The sequence below is a fragment of the Artibeus jamaicensis genome, unplaced genomic scaffold, assembly GCF_021234435.1.
Source record: "Artibeus jamaicensis isolate MK-2021 breed Jamaican fruit bat unplaced genomic scaffold, CSHL_Jam_final contig_519, whole genome shotgun sequence".
NCBI lineage: Eukaryota > Metazoa > Chordata > Mammalia > Chiroptera > Phyllostomidae > Artibeus > Artibeus jamaicensis.
In genome coordinates this window covers 22158146-22181355 of record NW_026521871.1, presented here as the reverse complement: position 1 = coordinate 22181355, position 23210 = coordinate 22158146, and the positions used below count along the sequence as shown (strand labels likewise).

The window sequence follows — 23210 nt, the reverse complement described above, 5'->3', positions numbered from 1 at the left end:
GTTGTGAGAATCAGATGCATTTTTGTGAAAATACATAGTCAACTCCAAATGCTGTTGATATATAAAAACCAGGTATCGTTCTGAGGTTTAGCCTGAGAAGTGTAAGTTTCACACAGTGTGTACAGTGGGAAAGTTTGACTGTACCTAAGCCTTACATTAATAACCAGAATAATTATCTTGTCCTGCACTTTCTTTGGTTAGTTTCAGAAATTTTTTAAATTTGGTTTTTGATACCCAGTTTAATAGAAGTGAGTCATGTTACCATTTCTTTCTTCACTCGGCAGCACGGCATTTGTCCTTTTATCACGTATACGATCTGTAGGTTGTAGAGAGAAATAAGGATGTTGCTCAATAGCCCACATCTTTCAACAAAGAATACTTTTCAGCAGCACTCATGGGTTTCTCTTAGACATTAGGAAATGCAGACCCTGAGATGTTAAGCTGAATTCATGAACTCAGTAATATTTAATGAGGAAATTTGAGAAGCAGGTTATTAAGTCAGATTCTATGATGTCTGTAAATACCAGTGACTATTTATTTACCCGTGGAGTAGGTTAGATGCTTTGGTTTTTATTGTCTAAAACATTTGCAACAGAACGAGGCAAGAGCTGTTACTGAGAATGAGAATAAAAGGCTACAGAACTGTGCGAGGCCTGCCCTCCATATATGAATCAGATTTTAAATGGAAAGCACAGTTGTTTCCTTGTTTCTCATTCATGCTTTAGCAGAGGATATGACGCCATAGATCTGGCTTGGCTTTGTAGTTTCTCCTTTAAGGTTCACAGTGCTTTCTTTTCCTTTTGAGAAGCCATCACGGTTTTAATGTATTGTACCTTGTTAGATATTTGGTGGAGATGTGTGTGCTAAATATTCTTTATCCTGTAAGTAAATAAATGCATACATGCATCCATTTGGGGTAGGTGGCATATAGGCATACAACTGCAGGCATGTGGAAAGCACTTTTAACCCATTGAATATGTTACTTTGCATCTAAAGATAATGTTTTATATTTTTTAATCTGACTATTATATGTTAATTTTTTTTATTCTTCCTAAGCATCAAGGCATGCCATGGGTTGCCTCTCATAAATGGACAAAGCTGTGACCCTTATGCAACAGTTTCTCTAGTGGGCCCTTCCAGGTAATGTTTGTTGACTCATATGACTTAAGTTTTAAAGTTTGATACAAGAATTACAAAAGTAAGGCTCTAACAGCAATGCTAGATAGGTATTTATGACACAAAGTAGTACTTTGAAAGGAAAATCTTTAGTGAGTTCTGTTATATATTTGTAAACAACCAAGTCCTGTTTTTATAGAAAGAACACAGGTGTCATTTAGATCTGCTGGCCTATTAGACTCTGGGGAATAACATCAGTTTTATAGTACTTAAAGAGTACTTTAAAACATAAACTTGACCTTCTTTATTCATCATCATCCAACCTACTGGCAAATGTCTTAGGTTTCATACAGGTAAAATCCTGTTTTGATAAATGCTAGCTTAGAAAAAAACAGTTTCTATGTTGTTATCTGGAAAGCAATGCTGGACCAGAAATGTCTTTGCTACTCATGACTTCTGTGCTCTGCAGAGAGAATTTCAGCTGTAGACAGACTGCTGAAGTACCAGAACATGATGAGGTGCACCATGTCATGGATTTAAATTACTCAGGATAATTTATGGAGAAATCTATAGCACTTTGTACTATTTTGTATTTTGAATTTCATTATGGTTTTTTTCAGAGCTTGATTAGTCTGAAATTTATCTACACCTGGAAGTTTTCCTAGAATCAGGAAACAAAAATTACAGTATTCCCTTTATACAAATACAACATTCACACACACACACACACACACACACACACCCCTTCTCCTAAACCACAAGCTCTTCTAGGTGTTCTTATGTTTTAGAAAATCACCAAATCACTTTGAAATGTGTGTGTGTGATACATCTAGCACCGTGCCTGGTACTCGTTGGGCGCTCAAACAGTAAATAGTATGCTATTATTACTATAGATTGTTTTATATTTAAGAGGAGATAGATACCCAATTCTATCATATTTGTGCTATCAGAGGAATTTAGTTTTGTGTGTTAAAAATATTTAACCTTGTGGAGCTGTTTTTGGTTTTTGTCCTTGTTTATAATCTATACCTGTCAGGCAAATTCTTAAGTGTAATTGTTTACTAACATGTGGATAGAACCTATTTGACATATTAATTTTTAATAAAAAGTCATTATTGATTTTGATATTGTAGTATAATCACATAAGATACTAATATTGAGGGAGACTGAGGAAAGGTTGTGTGGGACTTCCCTATATATTTTTTTGTAACCTCTACATCTATAATTATTTCAAAATAAAAAGGTTTCCATAAAGCCACACTATAGCTGAAGCCCAAAAAGTAAACTGAGTTAAGAATGCTTTTTGTGTTCCTTGGGTATTTTTCCACATAGATAAAGGTAGTCTGAATCTTATTGTCTTCCTCCTACTATTTATTCTAAGTTGCTTATGTAACAGAATGTGTTATTAAGACCCAGTGACGTAAGCTTGGCAGTCAATCTGGTATAGCCATAGAGAGAAGAATACAGTCTTGATATATATATATATATATATACACACACACATACATATATGTATATATACATACTTCATTTGTGTGTGTATACATATATATAACAGATACACAAAACTTGTGTATTTTTTATTTGAGTTTTAAGAGACATCTTATCTCATGCCCCCACTTTTACATTTACAACTGCAGTATTTTCCCTGAGTCATCTTAACATTAAACAGAGGTCCAGCTCCCTGGTTAGAAATAGCATGTTTTATAATTGTGTACTGTTAAGTTCTACAAGGTAAAACTCTACTACATTGGAACAGGAATGACCAAAAGAAGACAAAAGTAAAGAAGAAAACAAGCAATCCGCAGTTTAATGAAATCTTTTATTTTGAGGTAACTTTTTTATGTGTAAATGTTAACATTGAATATTTAATACTGAATGCTGATTAACTTCTTTTTTTTCAATTTATGGCCTTTGTAATTATTTTACCAACTAATGCAACTAAGCATTTCTTTCCTGAAAGCAGTAGAGCCATGGTACAATGCAGTGGAGGCTCAGTAAATGAACCAATGAAGGCAGAGCTCTGATTGATTTGAGGGTGGGGAGGTCTAGGGGTACACCCACTTCCAAGTTATCCTCAATGTTACACCCATCCCCATAGAACCCCCAGCTCATCCAGCTACCCCACCTAACAGATAGTGGCCACAGGACTCTTCTGCAGAGTGCTCTTTGAATACCACTAGTGAAGTAAGTATGATATCACTTGGCAGTTCTGAGTTCTAGTCCCAGTTGACTTTGAATAAATCACTAAATGTGAGACTTACGTTTCTTATCTTGTGAAAGGATAACTTTGTAAAATAGTGGCAGCCCTACCTAACTGATAGAGTTTTTGGCGTCCAAATGTGAGAATGGTTTGAGACTGTAAAATACACTGTATGGACACATGCTTATGTGAGAGATCTTCAGCTGCCTGGAAGCTGCCCCAAATACACTGCTTTGGAGTTCTTTGCTGTGGAGCATATTTTAAATCTATTAAAAGCATTCTTTTTCATATTATTTATTTGAAAATGACAGAAAAAGTAAAAACAATTCAGCCTCTCTATTCTAAAAGATTGTATTCTGGCTGTAGAACATATTGTAGTTGAGATTAACATGTAGGGTAGATTTGGAAAAAAACAGCTGTATTTTGGGCTTTTTCTTTGTGTGTGTATTTTTCTAGATATTTCCAAGTGAAGGGAGTGAGGGCACACCTAACCATTCCTGAATACTGTATTTTAATAAATACACAGATTGAAGAAAATGCCAAAATTGAAATACAAAGAATTGTGGGGGTAGAGAAAAAAACCAAACCATATGAGACTTTTCCATTCTTTGGCTAAGGACTTAGTTCAGTTGTTATACATTTACTAATGGCTGTTACATCTAGCCTGGAAAAAACAAGGAAGGAACAACTTGCAGTAAGCAAATGGTCCTTGAAAATCAGGCCTTGACCTGCTTGCTATATACAAACATACCTTTTAGGCCTTGAAACATTCTTTCAAAGTGCACTTTGTTAAGCTGATTTTAAAGATAAGTTTCAGTGTCTGTCCTCTAGTGGAGCAAGAGACACAAAACACACACAAACACACACACGCACGCACACACACGCACACATATGTACTCACAGTAGTAAAATGCAGTAGCTATTGGGGAGGCCAAATAAGCTCTGCTTCAGTTGAGTTAGTCAAGTCACAGATCATTAGAGAAAAGGGACGTTTTGAGATAGAAGAGCAGAAAGTTGTGTCCAAAGAACAGCAAGTAGTAATTTGACTGGAAGGTTTGTGGAAGGGCATAATGGGAACTGAGCTTTAAAAGATAGAGTAGGACCACCTAAAGAAAGGTGTGCCTGCTTGAGGCTTAAGTATTAGCCATTGAATGTTTTTGAGCCTGGAAGCTATAAGGGTAATACAGTGTCTGGTGAAGAATTGACCATGATCTGTGGGCCGAATGGCTGAAAGAGAGAGAACAGAGATCGAGAGACTGTTGTAGTTTAGCTGTTTAAACAGGGTTGGCAGTGAGGGGAATGGATCTGATCTAAGAGAAATATGGAAATAGAGAAGAAGAGACAGATGAGAAAAACTGCAAAGGACAAGATAATGAATTGGTTATAGAAGAAAAGACAAAGGGAAGAGTCAAACGTTGTCTTCATGATTTCATATCTGGAGAAATAGAAAAGTTAAGAGAAGGACAACAGAAGTGCTTCACTTTGTGGCATAATGAGCACAAGGTCTGACATGTAAAATCCTGATAGGCAGTTCACGACTGAAATTAAGGTGGGTGACAGTTGCAAATAAAGACTTAAGATTCATAAGGGAGTAAAGGTACACAGTGAAGGAGAAAAGTGAAGACCATCAGTTCTGGCACTCACTAGGTATTCAGCTTTGAATATGCCTCTTCATTTCTATATTTTAGCTTCCTCATTTTTGAGATGAGGGTAATAAATCTAGCTCTGCCTGCTTCAGAGCAGTGATCTGATGAACAAAGGAGATAATGGATGTGAAAACACTTCATAAACTATGCAGCACTTGCAGCTCGTGGGACAAAATAAAAAATATAACCTCAGAGAAAACCCATATTTACATGTTCTGTGGAAGAAGACAAGGTCTCAGAGGAAGAAGCAAAGAGAGCAGAAGGTTGCCAGGATAGTGTCTGGGCAACCTAAAGGAAAGAATGTTTCTGGGAAAGGAGGTATAGTTGTATGATTACTTGTTCAGATAGAGGGGTCAGTGAAGGTGAGAACTAAGAATTCATCATCAGACTTGGTGATTAAGAGTGGGGTTTCAGGCAGGTGACCTGGGAGGAAGCCAGATTATGAAGAGTTACTGTAGTGAGTGGGTGGTGAGGAAGTGGAGGCTATAAAGATGGGTTACAGTTTTAAGATATTTGTCTGTGAAAGGAAAGAGATAGAAGGACTATAATTTAAGGGGAGAATTTTTCTTAGAGTGAGGTGAACAAGCTAGTAAATAAAGCTGGAATTAAAAGAGATCAAATGCAAAACAGCCTGGTACTGGCATAAGAACAGACACATAGGTCAATGGAACAGAATAGAGAGCCCAGAAATAAGCCTATGTTTCTATGATCAATTAATATTTGATAAAGGGGACAGAAGCATAAGATGGAGTAAAAATTGCCTCTTCAACAAATGGATATTTCTCTCCTTCTCTCCTTCCCTTCCCTTCTAAAGATAAATAAATTAAATTTTAAAAAATTAGCAAAATGAAAAGGGAACTAACTGTATGGGGAAAATATATTTGCTGATAATACCCTGGACAAGGGTTTAATCTCCAAAATATATAAAGAACTCACACAAGTCCACACCAAGAAGACAAATAATCTAATTTAAAAATGGGCAAAGGACCTGAACAGACACTTCTCCACAGAGAACATACAGAGGGCCCAGAGACATCTGAAAGGATGCTCAGCATCACTAGCCATCAGAGAGATGCAAATTAAAACCACAATGAGATACCACTTCACACCAGTCAGAATGGCCATCATAAACAAACAGTAAGTGCTGATGAGGTTGCGAAGAAAAGGGAACCCTAGTGCACTGTTGGTGGGAATGCAGGCTGGTGCAGCCACTGTGGAAAACTGTGAAGCTGAATTTCCTCAGAAAAACTAAAAATGGAACTGTCTTTTGACCCTGCAATTATGCTGCTGGAATTATACCCTAAAAATCCTGAAACACCATCGAAAGAACCTATGCACCCCAGTGTTCATAGCAACATTATTTACAATAGCTAAGTGCCAGAAACAGCCTAAGTGCTCATCAGTAAATGAGTGGGTCAAAAATCTGGTACATTTACACAATGGAATACTATGCAGCAGAAAGACAGAAGGAGCTCCTACCCTTTGTGAAAGCATGGATGGAACTGTAGAGCATTATGCTAAGTGAAATAAGCCAAGTGGTGAAAGACAAACACCACATGATCTCACCTATAAGTGGAAGCTAATCAACAAAACAAACAAGTGAGCAAAATAGAACTACAGACATGAAATTACTGACAGTGACCAGATGGGAAGGGAGAGGATAATGGGGGAAAGAAGGGGAAGAGTCAAGTCAGGGAACATGTGTAAAGGACCTGTAGACAAAGACAACAGGGTGGGTGTAGGGATAGGGCAGGAGAGAGTAATGGGGACAAATGGAGACAACTGTAACTGGACAACAAAAAAGGGAAAAATTGAATGCTTACTGTATACTATGTGTGGGTGGAGTAGTTTTAGAAAAGAGGAGGGTCGCCTCATCATCTCGTTCAGAAGAGAATAAGAAAACTCATCAGGTAGAAAGAACTTTATGGGAGTAGACTTCAGGTAGACTGTAGTTGAGAAAGTTCCTGCCAATGGTCTTGATATTTTCAGTTAAAATGTGAGAAGGAAGTATAAGGGTGGCATTGGTATATTGAGAAATAAGGGACAATGGAACTTCACTGAAACAGAACACTTTTTACCCTTTGAGTCACCAGCAGGTTACAGATGAGCCAGAGAACCTAATGTTGCTTTATATGAAGTTGATAAGGAAGGGTATGGAGGCAAGGTAGCTTTTGATACTTTTATTCCACCTTATTTTTTTTAATTTATTTATTGATTTGAGAGAAACATGGATTTGTTTCACTTATCCATGCATTCATTGGTTGCTTCTTGTGTGTGCCCTGAATCTGCAGCCTTGGCCTACCCAACTGAGCTACTCTCCCAGAGCCTATACCACCTTATTCTCAACCTTCCTGCTGCTTCTGTGGCTATTTTTGTATTTAGTTTTGGGGTAAAATATTACCTAGGCTTTTCCCTCTGTTTATAATAAATAAAACTGAACTTGTTAGAGATGATAGTTCTCTTTTTAAGTTCATGTAGGAAAAAGATACTTAAAATTTTTTTTACTAGAATATTTTTTTACAGGTAACCAGATCCAGTAGTTACACCAGAAAGTCCCAGTTCCAGGTAGAAGAGGAGGACATTGAAAAGCTAGAAATTAGGTATGTGTCTTGGGGTTTTACAGGATTGCTTTTTTTCTGTGCCAAAAGAAAGTGCTAAATATAATTGGAAAAGGTGATCCAAGCTTAATAGAGTTTTCTTTAGCAAGTTGTTTAATGAAAGTTAGAGGAACATACATCTAATTTAAATCCAAATTATCTTTTCAAGATCTGATTCTTTCCAGAAATAGTCAAGGTATATTTATTTTATAAACAGGGATGAACTCATTTTTACCTATTTTATTATATTTTTAATTTTTCCCAAATTTAATTGCTCCTTAAATTTCTTATTCGTAGCATAATGGATGCAAAAAATATATATAGAGAAAAGTAATTACATATTAGCTCATTTAGAAATAATTTTTTTATTCTTCTTAACATATCTGCTGTCTAACAGAAATTTCAGTGAGGTAAGAAGTCTTATAAGATAATTCAACAGGTGCATGTGTTTGAAGTTTGTGCTATTTTCTAGATCTTAAGTATCTACGCTGTTTGGGAGGGAAAAGTTTCTGTAAGTGCATGTATAGGTGTGGTGTTAACAGTGTGTTCATCTAAAGGGTGTGTAAGCACATGTTTGGAATGATCAGGTAATGTATTTTTCTAAATTACTTATCTTTACACATTAACTGATTCTAATTGAGAAAGAAACTGTAGTCTTGTGTTGGTTTCTTTTATCAAATTCAACAAAGTAACTCTGTAGTCCTTATTGTTACAGGTTAAAATAAAACCCAGACTGAAACTAGGTACCTTAAGTGCTTTGTTTTAGACTATTTAAAATGGTTACTTTTTGTGCTAATAAATAAAAGCTACTGCAGTATTTTGCTCTCTTAGTTTAGTGAGGCATATGACAATGCTAACATCTCTTTTAAGCATGTGAAATTAATGCTATACTACAAATCAAAGTAATTTGAAGCTATTTGGTGGTGTGTGTTCTCTTAAACATTGTTTGCAAAAAAAATTAAGCCAGTTTTTAAATTTTCAGGATTGATTTGTGGAACAATGGAAATCTGGTCCAAGATATTTTCCTAGGTGAGATTAAGGTTCCTGTGAACGTGTTAAGAAATGATACCTCTCATCAAGCCTGGTAAGAAGATGAATGTTCTAGTGAACTCTTTTTCATATACTGTACATGAAAATCAGTGTTTCTATAAGCATATTTTAAATTTGTCATGAAATAAGCCAGAAGTCATTAGCATTAATTGATTTGGTCATTAATTGACTGTTGCAGAAATATAAGTACATTGATAGTTTTATGACTTGGCCTCTGATACTGAGACAAAAGTACTGAATTGTCTGGGAATATTTTTCTGTTCAAAAAGTAAATACAACCTCTAAGGGGAAAATGGAAAAAATGTAAAACATTACATAAGAGTTGCCCATGTAAGAAGATGCTTGGTCACAAATCAGCCACCTGCAGTGCAGAAGCTTCGTTGATGGTCATGAAAACTAGATGTTTATGAGGCCTAACCAGTGATTTTTCTTCACTACATCCCACTGAAATGCTCTGCAGATGACTTGATACTATTTTCTAAATGTCTAGGGTCTAGGTGGTGGTGAGCTCATTCAGTTAATACACTTTTTAGGAGCTCTGGTGGCTTGAGAATAGTCACAACATTATTTTACCTTTTATGACTCTAATAGTGACAATAAACTGACGTTTAAAATTAATGTGCAGATATTAAACTGATCTTAGTTTTCTTAGCAGAATTGATGTGCAGCTATTGTTTCTTCTGTCTGCAGCACTTACAAGTCATGGTAGACTTGGGTTTCAACGGAGTAAAACCCAAGCATGTAAAAGAACATGCTTTTCTCTTTACTAAACTTTTAAGGCCTACTTTTTAGAGCTCTGTTTCAGTTGCCTAGAAGAGGAGTTTGAGAGTAAGCATTTAGATGTTTCTCACCATGGGCACTAATCTCATTTGTCTTTAAAAAAAGAACCTGCCTCTCCTGATTGGCCATCAGACATTCTTCACTTTGAACGTCATTGTCTTTAAGCAGTTTTATCCCTTGAAGACTGATTTTTAGACTCTCAGGATTTTTATTTTCTTTTTATCTCTTGCTAATGCAAATCTTAGATTTATTGGTCTTTATGCATTTTGTATGTTACATTTTCTAAAATGCATCCACAGGGCGGGGGGGATTAAATTTAGTCACGATGAAAAATTGATGAACATTTGTCACCTTCTTACCCCACCCCCCACACAGCTTCTTTCACCTCTCATAAAGTGCCATATATTTTAAAATGAAAATTTTCTAACCCAGTTTGTTAAGTCTTCAAACTTATATGTCATATTACTCAGTACAAATAAAAAGTGAGCTGATGTGCCTCCCAGAGCCCCTCCAAACCAACTTGAAATGTGCCTGTATAGCCTATACTTGCAGTAAGAGTGTCTCCAGACAGTCAGAACTAAGTTTGTCAGAACTAATTTATCTAGCATGAAATAGGAACATCTGCTAACTTATTTATACTCCCATAGATGTAAAGAAATATAAAGAAATTAAAAATGCCGTTTCCTGTTAAGTCAAAATTATTAAACTCTTAGTGTTGTCAGTTGTAGAACTGTAGCATCCCCTTGTGGGACTGATGGTAACTGCATTGAACACTCAGGAAAAGTTTTATTTACCTTCCAAGATTTCAGGCAATTTTTTTTCTAATCTTCATATTAAGAAAGATGTAGAATAATGATCAGTAATATTTTAAAACCTTCAGTTTGCTATTTCACATAATTTCTACTACTTGTCTATTAGTCCTTTTCTGAAAACTGATTTTTGATGGTTGCAATTTAGTTTTATTCTGAAATCAAACATGATTCAGCCCTGGCTGGTGTGGCTCAGTGGATTGAGCACAGGCCTGTGAAGCAAAGGGTCACCAGTTCAATTCCCAGTCAGGGCACATGCCTGGGTTGCCGGCCAGGTCCCCAGTAGGGGGCACATGAGATGCAACTAACCACACATTGATGTTTCTCTCCCACTCTTTCTCCTTCCCTTCCCCTCTCTCTAAAAATAAGTAAATAAAATGTTTTTAAAAAAACATGATTCAGTCATTTTCTTACTCTTTCTTGGCTCTTCAGTTCCTTAGTAATGATGTGTATTCTTCATTCTGAAACTTTTATGAAATCTTAGGATTAGCTTGTTAATTTGATATTAGCTGACTTTAACTTGAACCTATGTATATAATAGAATTTTATTTGACTTTTTTGAGTAAGTAACATATGGCTCACAGTTTAAAAGGTAAAAATATGTTACCTGCCTTTGTCCCCCAGCTAATCAGTTTTCTTCTTCTGAGGCAGCCACTGTTTTGAGTTTTGAAAATATTTTATTATATACTGGCAAATACATATGTATCCTTCTTTCCCCTTCATTTTATTTTATTTTATTTTATTTATTTTATTTTATTTTATTTTATTTTAATTTTTTTATCTTTAGAGGGGAAGGGAAGGAGAGAGGGAGAGAAACATCAATGTATGGTTGCCTTTGTGCATCCCCTGCTGGGAACTGGCCTGCAACCCAGGCATGTGCCCTGACTGGGAATCAAACCGGTGACCCTTTGCTTCACAAGCCCGTGCTCAATCCACTGAGCCACACCAGCCAGGGCTCTTCTTTCCCCTTCTTTATACAAATGGGCATATACTGTATCCTGCTCTGTACCTTGTTTTTTTCACTTAGCAGTTTAGTAGAACCTCAGTTGTATCTTTTTAATCATGGCTAAGGGTACGGACTCCAGAACCAAATGTCTTGGTTCAAATCTGTGCTCCCACCTCTGTGACCTTGGACAAGTTATTCCACCTGTTTTGGCTTGCTTTTTTTTTTTTTTTTTTTTTTTTTTTTTTGCTATAAAATGGGAGCAGTACAAATAGTACCTGCCTCCCAAAGTTGTTAGAGGATGAAATGAGTTTGTATGAAGGAGGCTGCAAGTGCTGTGACCATGGGTATAACTCACGTTCTCATTGTTATAGTTGTTGCTGCTGTCATCACCATTATTCCACATCGGGGCACACAGAATCTCTGCATCCTTTTTTTTATGTTTTTGCTCCCGTGTTCCATTGTTCAGAATGTCATAAATAAAAAGACTCTTAGATAATCTAGTTCAATCACATTTCACCAGTTACTTCAAAGTCAGAGAACTTAATGTATATAAAACCCTTTTGTAATTATACAGATCGGTACAATAATTTTTCCACAAAGAAATCAAACTGTAAAAATGTACATTAAGAAAATAAATAGAAATATTTTTTCATATTATAATTTTTAATTTTGAAAGTAAGATTCAAATAGTAAATAAAACATAGTTGGGGCCTTTTTTAACATGAAGTACTCACACATATTTTAAACAAGATTAATATTTTATTTGAGATGAGTTTGTTTCCTACTTTGCAAGTTTTAGCACCTAAGCTTTAATTTATCTTTAGTAAAAATCCATTGATAATGGTTATCTTTGTGGAACCAGAAATAATATTCAAGTATTAGTATAGTTGCCTTTGAACAGTTATTTTCCAGCTTATGTAGAATTATGAATAAATAAATGAAGTTTTTGCATGCCTACCTCAATTTCAGTTATTATATAGACTTTGTGATTAAAGATTTTCAAATGCTAATATTTAATTCTCTTTAGGGGCTGTTAAAATGCTGACTCCTAAGAGCATAGGATTACTTTTATACCTCTTTAATTGTGAATGAAAAATATATTTGTAGAGTAATTACACTTCAGTTAGTAATTTATCTTTATTTCCTGTTTTTCTTTCAAACTGAAACACTTTATTCAAAAACTGAAGAAAATGTATTTGAGAATTTTCTTTTTTTGCATCCCTAGACCGTAGGCATACCAGATGCCCTCTATTTAACAAATCTTGAGGGGTTTTTTTCTTTTTAGCTCTGATTTATACAGGATTCCCTAATTTACAAGGGATCCTTCCGGTGATTCAAATTGAGCCTCTTGTGACAATGTTTTAAAATAATAATTCACATTTATATAGATACTATAAATAACTACAGATAACCATAGTATTTATATTATAATATTAGTAGTAGTTATATAAATATTTTTATCTCTAGTTAGATATAATATAAATAACTACATTTACCTGTAGTTATTTACATATTTAAGTGGTAACAGTTAAATGTATATAAATTTTATATAATTAACATTTACATGGTGTTTACTGTGTACCAGGCAGTAGTCTGAGTGCTTTACTTTCATAACCTCTTTAGAGTTGTTGTAAGGATTAAATCAGTTAGACACTATCATTACCTGTTATTTAACAGATTAAAAAGACAAATGCAGAAAGACTGAGCAGTTTGCTCAAGCTCACAACTGGAATTTGAACCAAACTCTCTGATTCCAAAGTCTGTGCTCTTAACCAAGTGTCCTATAGTACATTTGTACTTTGGCATATATATTATTTAATATGTTTAAAACTAAAAAATATTCTGTTTTAAGCTGTCAGTGAAGATTTGAGTGCCCTTTGCTTATAAAATATATATTTTTTATTTTATTTACTTAGTTTTAGAGAGAGGGAAGGGAAGGAGAAAGAGTGGGAGAGAAACATCAATGTGTGGTTAGTTGCATCTCATGTGCCCCCTACCGGGGACCTGGCCAGCAACCCAGGCATGTGCCGTGACTGGGAACTGAACCGGTGACCCTTTGCTTCACAGGCCCGTGCTCAATCCACTGAGTTACTACGCCAACCAGGGCGTTATAAAATGTTATTTTAAATAAAATTGAAATGTTCACTACTCATTAAAAAATGATTTTTTCAAGGAATGGATAAGACAATGACATATTTTGAAAAAAAATTTTGAGTAGACATGGATGAGATATTTTGTCCATAGTGATTTTTTTCACTGCCAAAGAAACCCAAGCAGGCAAGCTTTAAAAGTATGGCAGGAGTGACCCTTCTGGACTTCCTAAACATCCTAAACAGTGTATACATAAAAGTTAACAACTGGCAAAACGCTACCCTAATCCTTCTGCATAGAACGTGCCACACTAGTACTGTAGGCCTGTTTTGCTGGTATTTTGTAGTTTTATGAGCCTAACAGAGGAATAAGACATAATCCCTTCTCCAGTAGTTTGGAAATAAGGGAATTAAAGTTGCCCTCTGAGTTAGATCTCTATAGAACAAACCAAAAAAGAGTCTTAGATCTGACCCTACTATGGGAACACTGTTTAAGATGGGTAGGTTCAGGCTCAGAGAGGCAGAACCAGGTTGTAACTGTAATACAAATAATTGAATTCTACCATATATGGAAAATACTAGTTAGAAAGGAAATGTTAGAATAAAAGAGGATCCCAAAGAGGCAGGCGTGGGTGGGTACTGCCTATTTGACAGTCGCAGAGAGAGGGGATTCCTGCTCCAGGGGCACCACTGTTTCCTTTGCAGAACTGTTGTCTTAGCTGAGAGGTTCCTCCTTAAATCTTTGTATCGTATCTCTTTACTCACCACAGCACCTTCTGATAATTTGGCTTTTCAAATAGCTAAAAATATATAAATCAGACTTTTAAAATAGCATTAACAAGTCTAAAAAATGTATTAGTTGAAGTGAAAGATAGAGATGAAACACCATGGGAAATGGTGATAAGTGTTGAAGCTGGGTGATAAGTGCATGGGGTCGTGGTGAGAGTGTTCATTTTTAATATCGCTCATCTCCCTACTTTTGTGAATGAACATTTCCATAGTAAAATGTATTGCTCACAAAAAAGTGAAAGTATTTTCGTCACTTGACTATTGTATTTCTTTTCATAAGTTTACTAATTGGCCCTCCACTTTAAATGTTAGTCTCTGCTCAGTCATTGCAATTCAGGTTCACTTTTAGATGCTGGTAAAACTAGGTATCTGAATTTGCAAGGCTATAGAACATACACCGGATTGTGGGAATGCCCGAAGTAATGCCCTTTTCCAGAGGCTTGGTGATCAGTCAGCTACAATTCCCTTAGAGGTACTTTGATGAGTTACCTTTGCTAACAGACCTATTTGCAATTATTTCCCTGGGGAGTATTTAAATCATTATTTCTCAAATCAGAGAGCAGAAGTTCTGAAGGTTGGTCTTCTGAGACAGGAATTCTTCTTTTGTAGGTAGTAATATAATTTCAGTATAATTTCTTCTCCCTATATTACCATCCCCGCATTTTTAAATTTTGCTTGGTTGATTCTCTGGTTTTCTTTTGTCTTTAGTCCTGTCTTTCTCAAAGCTAAAAATATTCTATTAAATCTTCCTGTCTTCTATTTTTAAACAAGTTAGTCTGTTGATGAGATCATAAGTGATAAGTATCAGAAATAAATATTAAAATTACTGACTTTCCTTTATAAAAAGCATTCCAGCTAATAAATAATGAGGAGAGATAGAATAATGAAATTATCATTTTGCAACCCGTGAAGATTAATGATGCTAGGCAGCAGTCATCAATGACACTGTCACAAAAAGAGACAGTGAGGTATTAGTGCCCCTTAGTGGAACTACACAACTCTGTCAATGAAATGTTCTTGGCAGAATATCAAATCTGAATCTAACCAAGACCCCAGATCTAACTACTAATATACAGAAATACAGAGGGGACAAAATAACATGTTAAATGATATCATGAAGACAAAGAATTAATACAACCCCAAATGTAGAAAATTCTATTAAGACAACTATCTGATTTATTAGGGGGTAGAGAGAATGTGTAGATTAAAACTACCTGGCCATAAGAAAGAAGAAAGTTTTATGTTTTGTGACAGTATGGATGGACCTGGAGAACATTATGCTAAGCAAAACTAGCCAATGAGAGAAGGAAAAATACCATATGATTTCACTTATGTGGGATCTAATGAACAAACTGAACTGACAAGCAAAATAGAGACCGGCTCATAGAAAGCAGGATGACAGCAAAGGAGATGTGGAGGGATTGAGCAGAAAAGCAGAAAGGACTCATAGACGAGGACAGTAGTGTGATTGTGGGGAGGAGGGAAGTATAAAAGAACTAAATGATAATGGAAAAAATACAATAAAAACAAACAAAAAATAAAATAAAAAAGAAACAAGCTATCAACCAGTTATAGTCCATGGACCTTGGATTTGAATAAACTAGAAATCTGTTTATGATAAGTGTGGGAGAATTTGAATACTGGCTGGCTAATAAGGATTTTTAAGAGTTTTATATACATAGATGAAGTCATAAAACACCTGGAAATTGCTTTAAAATAATGCATTAGTAGAATGAGAGGAGTGAGTGGAAGTATAGCTGAGACGAGAATAGTTTTGAGATAATTATTGAAGTTAGGTGATGGGTATATGAGTGTTTGATACACTATTCTCTTTACTTTGGTATATATATATATATTCTATTTTTAAGTATATTTTATTGGTTATGCTATTACAGTTATCTGGTTTTTTCTCCCCTTTATCCCCCTCTGCCCTGTACCCCCCTTAGTTCAGGTCCATGGGTCCTATAAATAAGTTCTTTGGCTTCTCCATTTCCTATACTATTCTTAACCTCTCCATGTCTAATTTTTACCTACCATTTATGCTTCTTATTCCCTGTACCTTTCCCCCATTCCCCCCTCCACTGATGTTCCTGTTCTAGTTGTTTGCTTAGTTATTATACTTTCCTTTTAAGATTCAGTTGTTGATAGTTGTGAGTTTTTTGTCATTTTACTGTTCATAGTTTTTGATCTTCTTTTTCTTAGATAAGTTCCTTTAACATTTCATGCAATAAGGGCTGGGTGATGATGAGCTCCTTTAACTTATCTGCCCTTCCATTCTAAATGATAGCTTTGCTGGATAGAGTAATCTTGGATGTAGGTCCTTGGCTTTCATGTCTTCAAATACTTCTTTCCAGCCCCTTCTTGCCTGCAAGGTTTCTTTTGAGAAATCAGCTGATAGTCTTATATGGAAACTCCTTTGTAGGTAACTGTCTCCTTTTAAGATTCTCTCATCTTTAATCTTGGGTAATGTAATTATGATGTGCCTTGGTGTGTTTCTTCTTGGATCCAACTTCTTTGGGACTCTCTGAGTGTCCTGGACTTACATGTGTAGTTCTTTTGCCAGATTTTTCTTCCCCATGATTCAGATGTTGGAATGTTTAATGTTGTCCTGGAGGTTCCTAAGCTTTTCCTCACTTTTTTGAATTCTTGTTTCTTCATTCTGTTCCAGTCAAATGTTTATGTCTTCCTTCTTTTCCAAATCATCGATTTGAGTCCTGGTTTCCTTCCCTTCGCTGTTGGTTCCATTTATATTTTCCTGTATTTCACTTTGTATAACCTTAATGTCTTCCTTTATTTTGTGACCATACTCAACCATTTTCTATGAGCATCCTGATTACCAGTGTTTTGAACTGTGCATCTGATAGGTTGGCTGTCTCTTCATTGCTTAGTTCTTTTTCTGGAATTTTGATCCGTTCTTTAATTTTTGGCCATATTTCTTTGTCTCGGTGCAACTGTTACATCGTAAGGGGCAGAGCCTTAGGTATTCGTCAGACCAGGGCAACCCACCTCACCGGGTTGTGGCGCCGTATGTGGGAGAGGGGTCAGAGAGGGAACAATGTCTCTTGCTGGCTTACTTGGCTCTTACCCCACTTTCCTTTACTTTCCTCACTTCCCACAAGTGGATTGTGCCATTTCAGGTGCTGATTCCAGAGTGGGTGGTCTTGTGTATGTTCTAGGATCCCATGAGTCTCTCCAACAGACTCTCCTGTGAGACTAGGAGTTTCGCTGCTGCAACCTCCACAGCTTTTATAGCCAGAGGTTTTGAGGGTTTATTTCCCTGTGCTGGAACACTGGGTTGCACAGTCTGTCTCACTCCCCTGTTGTTCCTCCCGGCTTCTCTGCATGTGAATGTGGTACAGCTCCACCCACCCACGACCACCTTGCCATGCACTCTGTCTGCCCCGGCTGCCCCTCTCTGCCCCTCCTACTGGTCTGGATGAATATTTCTTCTTTAACTCCTTGGTTGTCAGGCTTCCATGCAGTTTGATTTTTCTGGCACTTCTGGTTATTTTTTGTTTTTAAATTTGTTGTCCTTCTTTTGGTTGTGCAAGGAAGTGAAGTAACAGTAACTACTCCTTCACCTGGGCCAGAACCTACTTTTGTATGTGTTTTTAAATTTCCATGATTAAAAAGTCTTCAGTAACTTAGATTTTGTGTTTTGGTTTTACAAATGTCTCTTGATTTCTAAACATTTCTCTTTCCTTGGATATTTAAAGATGTTTCTATTTTACCTTTTTTTTTTTTGCCTTTTAACTTTTTAAGTAGTTGTACTGAATAATATAAAAATCTATTTTTAAACCTTCAATCACTAACTTTTTAAAAGAGAAGTTCAAATTTTTACATATAGGATTTAGTTTACAACAATATCATTTATGACTTCTTATGTAGTGTGTCTTAATTATTCTGTCTAAATGTATCTTTCTTAAATTTAGTTGGTAAAAGATTATTTTTGGTAATACTGGATTTTAAATATTTTTTTCCTAAACCAGCAAGCTAATCAAACTCTTATTCAGCCCCTTTGAGATCTTAATTTTTATATAATCTATACTTTTTGTTTCCTGGATAAAAATCTATTCACAATTTTCTAGTTCAATGTACAACCAGCATTAAACTTTTAAAGATTAATAGTCTGCTACTCTTCAAGTGTCCTAACCTTAAATAGTAAGTTGACTTTTTGGTTTAGTTTTTTATAGCTTAGCTGTTTATTTACCTCACTGGTTTGGATGCTCATTACCATCACATGGAATTGAATGTATTTTTACTTTAGGTACTTGCTACAACCAAGAGACAATGGAAACAAATCATCTAAAACTGATGATCTGGGGTCTCTTCGACTAAATATATGTTATACAGAAGACTGTGTGCTTCCTTCAGAGTACTATGGTCCTTTGAAAACTTTGCTGCTAAAATCACCAGATGTTCAGGTACTTAAAAATTTTTAAGTATATGATTTAATATGAAAAGGCCAAAGTAATTCAGTAAATGATGAGGAAAAGATTTCAAAGTGTCAAGTTTCATTGCAACAATAAAAAATAATATATACAGGAGTAGTCAAAAGCAGGTTTACAGTTGTGAGTAGACTAGTTTATTTATGTATTATTAATTTATTAATTATTGTAAACCTGCTTTGTTAATCGCTATAAACTTAATTTTGTCTACCCCTGTATACACTTAACGTATATTTAATTCATCTGAACTTTAGTCTGTGATTCCAATATATGCTCTTAGTTAATGAACATATTTGATTACTTTTACAGGATGGTGGTTGAACATTTAGTTATGTTTCCTTGATTTTGTGCTTGTTTTCTATCTTTCTATTTTCCAGCCAATATCTGCCTCAGCTGCTTACATTTTGGGTGAAATATGTCGAGACAAAAATGATGCTGTTTTGCCCCTTGTACGAGTTCTGCTGCACCATGATAAACTTGTTCCTTTCGCCACTGCAGTGGCTGAATTAGACTTGAAGGATACACAGTAAGAGTTACATTAAATATTAACTATGTGTTGTTTCATTTGGACCTTAGTTTGTCAACTGTTTTTGTAATCTTAGTTCTTTTGTATTGACCAGCTTTACTGTACCATAGTCTAAAAAGAACTGCTTAGCATGTAATAAAGGCAGTCCTTTAAATTAGCAAACAGTATCCACCAACAGTAAAATTAATAATTAATGATGGATTTTCTTTTTACTTGGTGTCAAAATTTCCTGTTCCTAGTCTTTGCTTCTTGTTTATAATGATTCACAAGTTACAAAGAAAATACCAAGTCAGAAGTTCTTTTTTCTTGTCCATTTGTATCACCCTTATGTGCACAGGTGAGACGTTATAAAAAGTAATTGGGTGGCTTCTCGTTCCTGTTATAGTTTTAAACTGTGATTTTATACACTCACACACATACACCCCAGGTTTGTAGTTATAAATATGGTTTGGGTTTTTTTATGTATTTTCAGTAAGTAGTTTTTATAAGTTTGAAAATCTGAATGGCAGCAGGCTTTTAAATGGATGCTAAAAATTACTAAAATTGTATATATGACCAAGTCAAATATCTCATATTACTGATTTGACAACCTCTGTTTACTATACTTGTTTTCACCTTATTTTTACTTGTATTTCAGAGATGCAAACACAATTTTTAGAGGAAATTCCTTGGCTACCCGATGTCTGGATGAGATGATGAAAATAGTGGGAGGGCACTACCTGAAAGTAACATTAAAGCCTATTCTGGATGAGGTATGGCATGAATACGTGTACTCCGATAACAATAGTTGGTGCGGACTTGCGTAGCATCTCTTTCATTTAGTGATCTGTTGATGGGAATGATATATCCATTCATATATTATTGAAAGAATAAGACTGAACACTTTAGAAGTAAAATAAATTATTTACTCTTTCATCGATGGATATTTACTCAAAGGACATGTGTGGTAAAATCTACATAATTATTTATTGTTGGATTTCTGTTTTAGCTAGAGTTTCAAATATAAGAGAATTTTTTAATATAGTTTTTTGCAAACCTTCCTTTTCTACTTGCATGCACTTGAATAGTGAGATTTTTTTAGTTCCATGCAACTGACTAGATTTGATAGTTTGTTAATGATAAGGTTTTGGTGCTGATAGGTTTTTACAGCTCTGGTTTTAGAAAATAAAAACCTCTCTGTTGTAATATGCATAGAATTTTGAGGTGCATTCGTCGGTAACTGGCGTGCTTTCATTTTGCACCGCAGCAGTGTCAAGGCTTTGTTTAGGAACATTTCATGCAATTAAGAGTTGCTGTGTCTGATTGTCAGTACTTGGAATTATTCTCATTATTTGTATCTCTAATAAGTAAATAAACTTGCTGTAGCTGTCTTTCCAGATGTTTATATTACCTCTGGATGGAGGTTTTAAACTTGTTACAGTTTTAATTTTTATAATTAATTTTTGTTATCAGAAAAAGTGTTTTTATTTTGCCTAATATTTTTAAGAGCATTAAATGAAATTTAATCTGCTTTCCAGATATGTGAATCTTCAAAATCCTGTGAAATTGATCCTATTAAATTGAAAGAGGGGGATAATGTTGAAAATAATAAGGTATGTCCTTGTTATCTTTATAACTGCATTGAAATTGGTCTTAAAACTCTACCTGTTTCCCACTTATGGTGTGGTAATGCTATGTGGAGGGAAGCAGTGCTTTTTACTCTTTACATAATGCCCATACCATTAGCAGCATTACCTGCATCTAGCTTTTAGAATGTTATCTCCTTGTCTGCTTTCACTTTATTTTTGTTCTTGATTGTCTTTTTTTGGCTCTACTAACAGTAGTGGAGTAAAGCTATATATCTAGTTGCAGCCCCATTCTGGTCAGCCCTTTAGATACAAACTGATCAGGCTAAGTAGCGCAATGACTTGGCCAACCAGTACTTAAAGTTGTCTCAGGGGAAAAGACAGTTGTACTCATCGCAAGTTTTCACTACAGTAGATAACAGTGCCACAGTGTCTATGTGCCTGCTTATCTGAGCTATTTTCCTAATTTACCTTGGGATTTTTTTACTCTCTGTTGCTTTTTGTGCACTTTATTTCCTATGTTCACCTCATATCTGCTATTCTGAATCTAATATATTAAATGAGGTCAAGGTATCAATTGTTCTTTAGCTGAGTGAATTTAGAGAAGGGAAGCAGAACTTTACAAAGTAGATAGTAAATGCTTAATACAGCTCATTCTCATTGCTTTTGCTTCCCACCCTTCCCCCCCATGAAGGCTGTTCAGGATGTGTAAAAGTCAAAATCTTAATGTTTACCTTTTTAAATCCTGCAGGAAAATCTGCGTTACTATGTAGACAAATTATTCAATACAATTGTAAAATCAAGTATGAGCTGTCCCACTGTTATGTGTGATGTCTTTTATTCTCTGAGGCAAATGGCTATTCAAAGATTTCCTAGTAAGTGCCTTATATTACTAAAACATGCCATTTCTTTTTCAGTATTTGATTTTTCTTGTAGATTTACTGTGTATTTGGTTTATGTGAAATGTTTATTGCTTACAGGTACAGTCTTACTTAGTTTCTCAGAATAGTTGCTTTTTCATGAAACACCTGATTTCATTTTCTTACAATCTCAAAACACTTCATTTTTATTTTAATATAATGACAGCTTTACACAAAGTGAATTAAGTCACTATTATTTTTAAAAAGGCAAAATTTAGAACTATAACATTATATAAATAAACATTTATACCAGGTGCTTATGAGATTGTTAAATAAAATAAACAAAAACAACTCTGATATTTGTACTGCCTCCCTTTTCTACTTGCATGTATTCAAATAGTGAGGATTTTTAGTTCCATACAACTGACTAGATTTGATAGTTTGATAATGATAAGGTTTTGGCGCTGATAGGTTTTTTACAGATCTGGTTTTAGAAAATAAAAACCTCTCTGTTGTAATATGCATAGAATTTTGAGGTGCTTCGTCGGTAACTGGCGTGCTTTCATTTTGCACCGCAGCAGTGTCGAGGCTTTGTTTAGGAACATTTCATGCAATTAAGAGTTGCTGTGTCTGATTGTCAGTACTTGGAATTATTCTCATTATTTGTATCTCTAATAAGTAAATAAACTTGCTGTAGCTGTTCTTCCAGATCTTCCTGTAATAAGGGAAAGGGGGAGGAGGTAAGACAGCTCCTTATCAGTCTTACCCAGCTATGTGAGACCTTGAGTTTATTTCTGTAACATGTGAAGAGATTTTGCTATTTTATCATGTTCTTTTAAATGATAAAATAATGTATGTTCTTTTAAATGTATGTGCATACATGTGTGTGTAGTTATCCGACTGTCCACTAAATGTACCCATTGTTAAAGTGGTAGGCCTGAGATGTAGATTAATTCAGACCTAGATGTCTTTGCTAATTATAGTAATTAATTTCAAGTTAATTTCAGTTAATTTCAAATAAGTATAGTAAATCTAGTCTTTGCAACAAAAATAAGGGAAGCAGAGACATTAACATATGGAAAGACATATGCTGACTGAAATTACATTTTAGTGAGTTAGTTCATGGCAACCGCATCAAATGCTTCATGACTGAACAGAGGCGTGCTAGCCTGCATTATCTACTTCTCTCATCTATACAATACCACATGAGGCACGTCCTGCTACCCTTAGGCAGGTAAAGAAACAGGTTTAGAAAAGTTTAAGTAGCTTGCACGAGATCCATGACGTGATGACGTGGCCAGTGCACAAGCCGGGTCTCAACCTGGGCCTTGCCTAGTCCAAAGCATGCTGCTTTTACTCAGTGATCTTGGCCTTAAATATGCTTAATCTGTTTAATTCTCATTTATGTAAGTAACCTAAAACACATTTTATGATTTTTTATAAATGCTAAAGTATATCTTTGACTGACTTTTTGTTGGCTTAAATATTACTGTGTCTACATATCCCTAATAGACTGCAGTAGTAAGGTTTGTTGTCATAAGATATTTTTCTAACATTTTTTCCCGTCACTCTGGGAAGATGGCTTGGGAAGAGGGGAGGCAATGAGTGGGAAGCAAGTATTACTAAAGAACTACAAAGTAAATAACTTGTCAGTGACTAGCCATTGAGTGACTTATAAGAGTTAACACTCATACCAAATCTTGATATTCTTGCCCTTACCACCTGCTTCTCTACCATCTGATGGTGGGTTAAGTATTGACTACAGTCTGAAAGGAAAGCTGTAGT

General features: G+C 35.3%; 1 protein-coding gene across 2 annotated transcripts in view; it reads left to right on the top strand.

Moving 5' to 3' along the window:
* The window catches only part of RASA2 (RAS p21 protein activator 2), a 119872-nt gene that overhangs the window by 69955 nt on the left and 26707 nt on the right, over positions 1 to 23210 (top strand). For both annotated transcript variants that reach the window (XM_037139388.2, XM_037139389.2), the window contains 9 exons: positions 1057 to 1140; positions 2876 to 2948; positions 7489 to 7565; positions 8545 to 8646; positions 18294 to 18450; positions 18852 to 19000; positions 19638 to 19752; positions 20518 to 20592; positions 21317 to 21440. In XM_037139388.2, the coding sequence (XP_036995283.2) occupies positions 1057 to 1140; positions 2876 to 2948; positions 7489 to 7565; positions 8545 to 8646; positions 18294 to 18450; positions 18852 to 19000; positions 19638 to 19752; positions 20518 to 20592; positions 21317 to 21440 (956 nt within the window). The remainder of the gene's footprint in view (positions 1 to 1056; positions 1141 to 2875; positions 2949 to 7488; positions 7566 to 8544; positions 8647 to 18293; positions 18451 to 18851; positions 19001 to 19637; positions 19753 to 20517; positions 20593 to 21316; positions 21441 to 23210) is intronic.